Source organism: Cyrtonyx montezumae, unplaced genomic scaffold (assembly GCF_038088225.1).
Source record: "Cyrtonyx montezumae isolate F1298 unplaced genomic scaffold, pur_monq_1.0 scaffold_8, whole genome shotgun sequence".
Lineage (NCBI taxonomy): Eukaryota > Metazoa > Chordata > Aves > Galliformes > Odontophoridae > Cyrtonyx > Cyrtonyx montezumae.
The window spans coordinates 3489855-3499859 of record NW_027072089.1 but is presented as its reverse complement, the minus strand read 5'-3'; the positions used below and the strand labels follow the sequence as shown (position 1 = coordinate 3499859).

The 10005-nt window shown below is 45.7% G+C and overlaps 1 protein-coding gene across 1 annotated transcript; it reads left to right on the top strand.

Annotated features, from left to right (window-relative positions):
* Positions 1–942: 942 nt before the first annotated feature.
* CHRAC1 (chromatin accessibility complex subunit 1) lies at positions 943–3555 on the top strand. The gene is made up of 3 exons (XM_065753644.1): positions 943–1091; positions 1235–1361; positions 2793–3555. The coding sequence occupies exons 1-3, from the start codon at positions 957–959 to the stop codon at positions 2936–2938; spliced, it is 408 nt and encodes a 135-aa protein (XP_065609716.1). The 5' UTR covers positions 943–956; the 3' UTR covers positions 2939–3555.
* The last annotated feature ends 6450 nt before the right edge of the window (positions 3556–10005 follow it).

Sequence of the window (10005 nt, the reverse complement as noted above, 5' to 3'; positions counted from 1 at the left end):
GTTGTTCTAGTCCAGCTCTGCAGTATTTTGTTGTTTCAATTCTTCCTTATGAGACTAAATAAATAAATAAATAAGACAGCTTGTATCAATTAAGATAGTTATTACTGAATGTAAATTGGAATAGTTAATATTTTACTGTTTCTAGGAGATAATTTGGGTTGTGGCTCTGTAACTGCGACAGCCCAGAGCTGTGACACTGCCATTAAGCTACTCAGCCTCCCGAGGTCCTCCAGGATGTGTTAATTCCAAGTGGTGGAGACCAACTCAGAAGAGAAGTTGCTTAAATGCGTGCATCTCACGGTCATAGTAATGACGGCTGTTTCCACAAGGTGTCACAAGACTACAGGGATCAAACAAACTGAGCCTGATCAATACGCATACAATGTCATTGTACCTAAGGCTTCACTTCAGATGTAATCTGCGGAGTGGTTTCACCAGTGTTGTAATCTCAAATGAATTATGCAGTCCAGGAGGTTTTGACTGTCGGTACTGAACTGCCCAAGTCGTCTCCAAATACAGAGATGTTGGACCCAAAGCCAGTGAACATTCTCCAATACGAATGAAAAGCACACTGTTTGTAAAGCACACAGTAAATTCCTGATGAAAGCCATTAGCGAGTGCTAAACGACTCCTGGTGTGAGCAGAGCAGCTCTCAGCAGGCAGGCACACACCGGCTCTAACGGTACTGGAATCAACCCAAGCCATTCTATGACTGCCGCCAGATCCCACTTCCGCCCACCGCCCGCTACCGGCACAGCAGCGGCCGGGCGCGGTGCACCACGGGATCCGTAGTCCTCCCGGCCCCGCCCGCCAAGGCCGCACGGGGTCCCTATGGCGGCCGCGGACTACGATTCCCAGAAGGCCGTGCGGCGGCGGCCGCCCATTTGTCGCCGGGATGAGGGGTGAAAGGCCGTGGCCGCTCCGAGGTTGAAGTCGGGGGGGTGGAGGGGGATAAAATGGCGGCCAGGCTGAGCGGGGGAGAGAACCGGTTGGTGTCACTGCCCCTGTCGCGCATCCGCGTCATCATGAAGAGCTCGCCCGAGGTCTCCAGCATTAACCAGGACGCGCTGTTCCTCACCGCCAAGGCCACGGTACTGCCTCCCCTCCCCCCACCGCCCGGGCGGGCTCTTCGCGCCCTTGGATGCTTGCGGCTGGATGCGGGGTTTGCGTCTTTAGTTGGGGGTTAAACTGCCGGCTGTATGTCCGAAACGGTGTTGTTTGCTTCACGTTTTAGGAGCTTTTCGTTCAGTATTTGGCCTCGTACTCCTACAAACACGGCAGAGGCAAGGAGAAGAACGCCCTCACGTACAGCGACCTGTCGCACACTGCAGAGGAGTGTGAAACGTTTCAGTTCCTTGCAGGTAACTAAAGAGCTGTGGGAATCTTGTGTGTACTTTAGGAGGTGAAGCTTTGATTTCATTGAATTCTTTCGTGAGGGCACAGCTCTCCTGTTGGTCATTATTCTCCTATTATATATACATGGAAAAGAAAAACCGTGCAGCTGAAGGCTTAATGACAGAGTTGGGGGTGGTCAGGATAAACTGTTGCCCTGAAAAATTCCTCAGTGCTCCCTGTCATTCAGTGTCTCCTTTGTCAGCATGCTAAATCCAGGCACCTTGCAAAGAGGCTCAGGGTGCTAAGACACTGGAACAGGTTGTGGATGTCCCCTCCCTGGAAGCATTCAAGGCCAGGCTGGATGGGGCTGGGAGCACCCTGCTCTAGAGGGAGGTGTTTCTCCATATAGCAGGAGAATTGGAACTCGATGATCCTAAATTCCCTTCCAACCCAAACCATTCTATGATTCGTTTAGCGTTCTGATGTTGCAAAGCTTTTCTTTGTTATCTCTTAGGAAAACTCATGGCCACATAAATAAAAAGGAGCAAAGTTCTCAGGATTTGCACATGTGTTTAAGTGACAGCACTGAGCTGTTGGAGCAGGTCTGGAGGAGGGCCAGAAAGATGGTCAAAGGCTGGAGCACTTCTCTTACAGAGGAAGGGAGTTAGGCTTGTGTAGCTTGGAAAAGAGAGAGCCCCAGAGAGACCTCATTGCAGCCTTCCAGTACTTGAAGGGAGCTTATAAGCAGGAGGGAGACTGACATTTTAAATGGTCTGATAGCTATAGAACAAGGGGGAATGGTTTCAAAGTAAAAGAGGGGAGAGGTAAATAAGATATTAGGAGCAAATTTTTTTTTATTATTTTTACTGAGAGGGTGGTGAGGCACAGGAGCAGGCTGCCCAGAGAAGATGTGGATGCCTCATTCCTGGAGGGGTCGGAGGCCAGATTGGATGGGGCCCAGGGCAGCCTGATCTGGTGGCTTGGTGGGTGGCAACCCTGCCCATGACAGGGAGTTGGAACTGGGTTGGCTTTAATGTCTCTTCCAACACAAGCCATATCTGTAGCCTGGTCGTTCTCAGGGCTCCTTGTTTTGCCTTGTGCCAGAGCCATCATTACTGCCCTGAATGAGCATCTTACCTGAATATAGAAATCAAGGTTCTACAGGACACCAAGAAGATAGCTGTCCTATTGAATTTGTCAAAGCTACTGAGCATTCCATTTAATATCAAACAAATAACATTACCTGTAATTAAAACTAAAAAGGATATAAATACCTATGATGCATTTGTATGTCAGACCCACTCAGTTGGTTATTAACTAAAATAATGGTACTCAGTTTTGTTTAATGGCATTCGGTCCCTTCCAAGTGCTGATGGTTCTGTGATTCTGTGTGCAGCGTTATGGATGAGGCAGTGGAAGTACTTAAACTGACTAAAAGAAGCCATTCTCCCTTCCAGATATCTTGCCAAAGAAAATCCTAGCTAGCAAATACCTAAAAATGCTTGAAAAAGAGAAGCGAGATGGAGAGTTGGGGGAATGTGATGAAGAGGACGATGATGAAGAGGATGACAACGAAGCTGTGGATGAAGCTGTTGGATCTTAAGGCTAATGGAGAGCTACTTTTTAGTTGATCCATTTTCTGTTGTATAAAGGATGTTATTTTTGTGACTGAGAATCCAGATGCTGGATATATTTATACACTGAGCCATCTGCTTTTGCTTTAAGAAGCTTAAAAATTGAACTGTGTACTTCCTGAAGAATGGAATTGTTCCCTCAGAAACGTGGTGGCAAAAGAAGCAATAACGTAAATGTGACAGCAGAACTTTGCTCAGACGATTGAAAACAGCTCCTTCAGACAATCGTTACCCAGATGTACACTTCCTTACAGGCAGCTCTCAGTCCAAAAGCTCTTTCACTCATTAAAAGGGAGCTCTTCCCCACTTTGTGTTTCTCAGGTGAGGGGAAGGTTTTTACACGGGATCTACTACCCCTGCTCTTCTCCTCCGTGGTGGGAGCTAGTAAATCCATTCCTTCCCCAGTTTTCTGCAGCAGTGGCAGGGCATTAGCAGCGGACCAAGCCCATGTTTGTAAGTGTTCTGTTTTGCTTTAATAAAGAAAGCAGTTGCTGTACCACAGCCTGAACTGGCACATCCGCACAGAGAGCGAGCAGAGGATGAGGGCTGTTCCAGCAGCTGTGCTGATGAAACCTAGGTGTGATAGGTGATGTAAATATGTCTGAGAACGTGTTGTTTGAAGTCTGTTAAACGTGGATTGTTGAGCAACCCTTTACCACTCAAGTGAAAGAGCTGCATTGCTGAAATGTTGGGTTTTTTACTGTAACTGTCCCGTTTACCACTTTATATGCAACTTTTTACAATAAATATTTTTAGGAAAAAAGTGACAGAAGCTTCCTGCAGTTCTTTTTTCCAGCTTCAGCTTGTGATAGAACACAGTACTGCCCCGGGAAGGCTGCAGTGAGTGCTACGTGATGCTTTACCCCTTGAGAAGTTCCCAAGAGAGTTATGCAGAGCTGTACCGTTGTTGAAAGGGTTGAGGTTTTGGTGGGGTTTTTTTTATTATTAAAAATGCACGGAGAGCTGTGGGAAACTCACAGCTGAGCACTGTGCGTTTGGGGTGGGATATGTAAACTGTTAAGTGTTTTTCTCAGCACTTGGTGTGTCTTATAATACTTACCAGCTTTGGGGGAGCAGAAGCAGCTTCTTTCACTCTCGATGTGAGCTGAATGATAAGCCTATAGCACAAACAAAGGCATTGGGTAACGGGGTGAAACAGCACGGGACTCAAGAACTGCTGTCCACCATGAGGGTTGTGCTGTACGGTCACAGAGGCTCAGCACAGTCAGCCACCACCTCCAGGTTAGAAACAGACACTGTGGTTTGCACCTGTGTGTAGCCAGGTACTCTGGGACTGAAGGAAAGTGAAGTTCACTGGGGACACGTTAACTCGTGGCCGGGTGTGTGAGGGTCGCTTTCGTGGGTCCCGAAGTGGGAAATTCTGCCACAGAAGTTAAGAGGCCCCTTCAGTGCTTGCTCAGCACCGGTGTACTTAGCTGCTGAATGCTATCAGCCAGTGTAAAGGTTGTAAAAGCAAAGAGACCAGCAAACAAGGTGTTAAAAAAGAAGGAAAATGAGCGCTCACCCATCTCCAGAGATCCAGGTTTGCAGGGAAGGAACTCCACAAAGGAGGGATCTCCAACAAGAGACCCTTCCTTGCTGGCAGTCAGCCCTTAAATGAGGTCTAAGAGGGGTTGAGCCTGGCTCCACCCCTTCTGGTCATGCAGGTGAATCACCTTCACCTGTGCTCCCAGGGCTGACCAGGTCTTTCCTTCAGGTGCTCAGTCAGTGGCTCAGGCTGTGACTCAGCAGTTCCCATACAAGACAGGAGTGATTTATTAAACCATCTTGCTGCCATCACGCTCCTCCGTGACACCGCTACACTATTCCTTTAGGTGCCACAAGGCCCTCAGAGCCACATCTATCCCTTTCTGGTATGAGAAGGCTCACTATAAAATGCCTGAAGCTCCACAAGATGAGCTGTGCTAAACAGGCTTTCAATAGATGTGAAAACGAGAAGAAAAGCAGCTCAGGTATTGGTTTTGAAAGTTTGCAATTGTTGAACGTTTCTGCCTGGCAGGGAAGGCAGCTGCAGGGCAGGAAGCTGACAGTACTTCTCAGGGTATCTTGGCCTCTTTGGAGTGTTGAGAGATTTTGGACAGCAGAACACGTGCTGGGAGATGGAAGCTTTCTGGAATGAACACTATTACATCCGTATTTTTCTTCTTCCTGGCACACAAGATCCCCTTCAGCACACCCAAGCTGCTCAAAGGCAGTGAAGACGATCCCATCTTCCTCAGCTTGCAAAAATGCCAAAAGGACTGTGGTCACCAAGTATAAATCTCTGTATTTCATCCCCTTTGCAATCATCCTCTGGGCTGATAAACAAGCTCTGGCAATGAGCAAGGCCACCAGAACCTGAACAAGAACTTGAGATTAATTCAACTGGAGACTTCGTTGGGCACTTCAGAGCTGCCACAGTTTGCCACAACAAACTGCAGCGCTCGTCTGCCCAGGCTTGTTGCTATTCCCTGTGAGCCTTGCTTAATGCAAAGCACTTCAAAGTTGCATTTCTAAACCAAGGGAACTAGGGTAGGAGGGACAGCTGCATTTCCTAATATTGAATGAGTCTGTCTGCAGGGCTGGGCTCTCAGCTGGGACTCAGTGGGTCTCAGTATTCACTGTAACCACGAAGAACTTCCTTCATTTAAGACCTGGGTGCTGTAGGTATGAAGTCAGAACCGACTGAAAAGTAGGACCTTCAGGCAATGGGTTTCCAAAGCAGCAACCCTCAGTCCTTCATTTTGGGACGTAAGCAGTCCATAATGATTTCCAGAAGCGTTCAACACAAGCAGAGGAGCGCCCGTGGAAACATCTGAAACACATCCACAGGGTTCAACGCCCAGGAGAGCACTGAGACCAGGAGACCTTCGCAGCTCTTGGGCAACACAGACATCCTCATCTCACAAAATATGGGATTACAATTTGAGAGGGTGCAGTGAGAGGATCTCTGCTTTGATACGGATCCCGGACTCGGAACCAACAGCTTCTGAGGCACAGACTGAAACGATTGCTGGTTCTGGATTAAAGTTCAATAAAAAGACATAAAACGAAGTTGTAAAGATGAGGAGTTTTATTTTATTGACATACTATGAGGCAAAACAAAATTGACACCATACAAAATAACTTTATAAAATATCATTCACATCATTATTTTGTCAGGAATTACAGCATTCTGAGCTTGTTACGAGCCTTAATGTTTTGAGGTGAGAAACACTATGCTAAATCTTTAGTATTAGTTGTATATATACAGTAAGAAACCAAAACAGAAACTGTTAGGTTTTTCATGAGTTTATTGCAAAAGTAGTGCAAACTATTTTATAACTTGCAAGCTGTCAAACAAAACTTGGAAAAGGACCCACCTAAGCTTAAGAAGTCGACAATAAACGCTCACCTTCGCAGCCTCTGAAGCTTCCTTCCTTCAATAGCTCTCCACAAAGATCGCCCACCTCCGCACACCTTTCTGCTTTCACTGACTCCGAAACGAAGAGGCAGAAGATGCAGCCGCAGCAGTGGGCGGGCTGAGCTCAGGAGCAGGGTACACTGTGGGGAGCAGCTCTTCCCAAAAGCCAGAGGTTGGGATGCACGGCCGAGCCCCCTCAGAATGTGGACCAGCAGGGCGAGCCCAGGCTGCTGGGCTTCCCTCATTAGTTAGCTGCTCCGCATTCGTTTTTGAGAAGAGAGTCAAGAAAGTGGTACACAACAAATTCACCACTCAGAACATCTATTGTCTGTTTCAGGAATACAGCATCCTTTTCCTGAAGCCCACGTAAAGCCAATAAAGTCCTCGTGGTCCCCTCCCCCCCTCCCCGTTGCATACTCAGGGCAAACCCCAACCCGAGCTACTGCGTGAAACCAAGGCAGGACGCTACATCCTACAGGCAGAACAGAAAACAGAACGCTCCTGGGGTCCCCCAAAGCAAAACAGGTAGCTGGTCGTCTACGACTAAAAACAAAAGCAAACAAATGCTACATGAAAAATGTTAAAGGAACAAAATGCAGCATATTCAGGCTCTTTTTTTTTTTTTCCTTGAGGTACCTATATAAATATTACCTTCTGCCCAAAGTACTGTTTTCTTACAAAACTAAAGTCCTCACCGTGAGCCAATTGTAGGGCATACATTAACACTGAGAAAGTGCAACCATGCTGATAATTTATATGCAGCATATTAAAGGATGATTAGGCTTTAGAAAATATAGCTTAAGTACAGACCTGATGGAGCAGTTTTATAAAAAACATTTAACAGAGGCATTTTCCTTTTGTTCGAGTCTCTCTGCAGCAGAAAGCCTTAGGAAACACCTGGAAGTCCTGCCACCACGGAATGTCAGCACTATTACAATCCCATACGTAACTTTTCTTCACTAATTAAACTAAATACAATTGTACAGAAGAGCTTCCCTTCCCTCCCCCGTATTCGGTATTGGTAAAAAGCTGATTTATTTTTTTTCCTTTTTCTTTCCCAACTTAAAAAAAAAAAAAAGATATATATCACAACTTAAAGACTCCAAAAAAAGGAATTATTATTAATTATTATTATTTTTAAGTAAAAAAAAAAAAAGGTTTACAGAGTAGAAAAACTTATACAGAGCTGTAAACTGTTAAATACAAAACTGTGGAAAAGTCAGTGACAGTTTTCTTTTCCCTTACCCACATATCCTTCCGTTCACATACACAGGCACAGCCGTGTGTGTGCATGCATGCGGATGGATGCGCAGAGCTCTCTCTCTTGGGTAGGGATTATGTACACCTCAAAAGTTCTTGGGTATTTCTCTTTGTGCACTTTCTGCTGTGATACTGTACACTTTGATCCGATGCACTGAAAAATACTTCAACGTTTTGCTGAAACTACTGTTGGGTTTTTTTTATCCATTTATTTAATTTTACATTTGAACTGTGTGGTTAAAACTCATTGGCTGTTTTTAAATCGAGGATACGACTTTCCATTGTTGCGTGTTGGGGAAAAGAAAAAACCAAACCAAACAACAACAACAACAAAAATGCAAAGGCACGAGGGACACAACTCAAATCTAACACTGCTGTTTGCAAAGGAAAAACCCAAAGGGTTAGGGTTGCAGAGGACCGCCTCTGTGGAGGGCGGCCGTCACACGCCATTTGGTCGCTCTTGCCAATCTCATGGACAATTGGAGTAAATAGCACCCAACTGTTGAAATGAGGTAGATCCAAATGGACAAAGAAAGCTGGGTCCCCGCTGCGTGGTTTGCCCCCGGGTTCAAATGGTTGAAGGATCAGATGTCAGGTGCAGGAAGGGGGAGCGATGGCACTATGCATGAAGCAAGCCTGGAGAAGACCTTTTCCAACGCCAAAGTAAGCGTAAGTCCTCGTCCTCCTTCAGGCAAAGATCTGGCAGGGGAAGGGAGCACAGCATGTCCAACACAAAAAAGCTGGGAATTGAGAACTGGGCAGGCTGCCGGAGCAGCACGTGGGCCTGGCTTCCACGGGGCCACAGTGACAGCTGCTGCCTACAGAGGTCGGTCACAGTATAGAGATCTACAGGTTCCCCTTTCCACCTCCGAGAAGAAGACATGGTTTGTTGTGGTTGTTTTTTTTTGTTTTGTTTTCACTAGTTCAGCTTTACAGGAACACCCTACTCTCAATAAACAGTATTTTTGCATACTCTGAGAAAATCCGACAAATTTATCTTTGTTTTAAGGCTTACGGTGGCATTGCCACACGGCGTCACGCAAATGTTACACTACGTCACTGAGATACACACAACACATTACGACTCTACGCATCTACACAGAGCCCCAGCAGTTCTAAGTAACACAAAACAACACCTCCTCTATGCAATAAGCCCTGCAACGCTGCTGATGCATTACAAGAGTCAGGTGAGGGCATTTCTACTCCTGGTTTTCATATGGCAAGTGCTAGTCCTCCCCAAGCAGCACTACAGCACTGACACACCACAAACACAACACGTAATACGGGTGCAACACGCAATCGAGCCCAACACACGCTTAGTACCACTTGAAATGAGGCCCTTCACATCTCTGCTTTTTTTTGCTCTCAAAAAAGAGTAAAATGGTTCTAAAGGCATTTTTGTTTCGAGGAAGCGAGTACAATGTGAAATCTCTGAATTCCTTTAGGTTGCTTTTCCTTTTCTTTTTTTTTTTTTTAATTAATCAAAAAATATTAAAAGAAAGCATTCAAACCTTCGTGTACGTTCATTAAATCTGCAGTGTGGCAAATTAAAAAGAATTGAATACATTCTGTACTCTGTCCCATCCTCCTATGATCACTTCACCACTTTGCTGCACGGAAACATGTGACCAGGTCTGTATTTACAAACAGCCCTCGAGTCTGAGGCTTTTGTGGTCACGAAGCACTACAGAGCCCGGCGAGGTTGTGCTTATTGCTGCCAGCACAATTCCACTTCTATATTCTTATATACGAAAGCCACGCTTGGCTTTCACCAGCACACGCGGACACACACACACACGCCCCTGTGTATACACACAGTTTTCCGAGCTGACTCCACAAATCACACCAAACAAACTGCAGCCTTTCAGAACAGCCCACAGCTCTGACAGATGTACTTGGTTAATTTATGATTTAATTTTCCATGGATATGTAATTCTGAACCTTACTCCTCGTGTTCTGCTTTTGCTCCATTTTTTTCCATAGGAGGGGTGCTGCTTTTCCAGACCACCTACCAGTGATTACTCCTCAATTCATACATTATCTCACCCATCCCTCCATATATTCAAAAACCACCAACTACCGCTGCTGCCAAAAGCTAGGTAATAAAGACTGGGCACATGCAACCATCTTCATTTAATTTAGAGACATTCTGGGGATTAAACACTGAGAGGTAATTTGAGATCAATTAAAGATTCAAGTCAGGCAGGCAATTAGAGACGTGGTATTTAAGATAAAATAACAGCATTGTCACTTGTAAATGAGATGAGAAATCGAAGGTTCAGCCTTACAAGTCTAAATGAGAAAATGAGGAACAAAAGAACCAGGGTTGATTTAATTTCACTTTTTATAGCACAGAAGCAGTGGGTTCTGAGC

What these genes read in the sequence shown, in the direction of transcription:
- CHRAC1 (XM_065753644.1), top strand. Translation starts at nt 957, where the DNA reads ATGGCGGCCAGGCTGAGCGGGGGAGAGAACCGGTTGGTGTCACTGCCC. An exon ending in TCCTCACCGCCAAGGCCACG is followed by an intron (nt 1,092 to 1,234) that starts GTACTGCCTCCC and finishes TTCACGTTTTAG; the next exon opens with GAGCTTTTCGTTCAGTATTT. An exon ending in AACGTTTCAGTTCCTTGCAG is followed by an intron (nt 1,362 to 2,792) that starts GTAACTAAAGAG and finishes TCTCCCTTCCAG; the next exon opens with ATATCTTGCCAAAGAAAATC.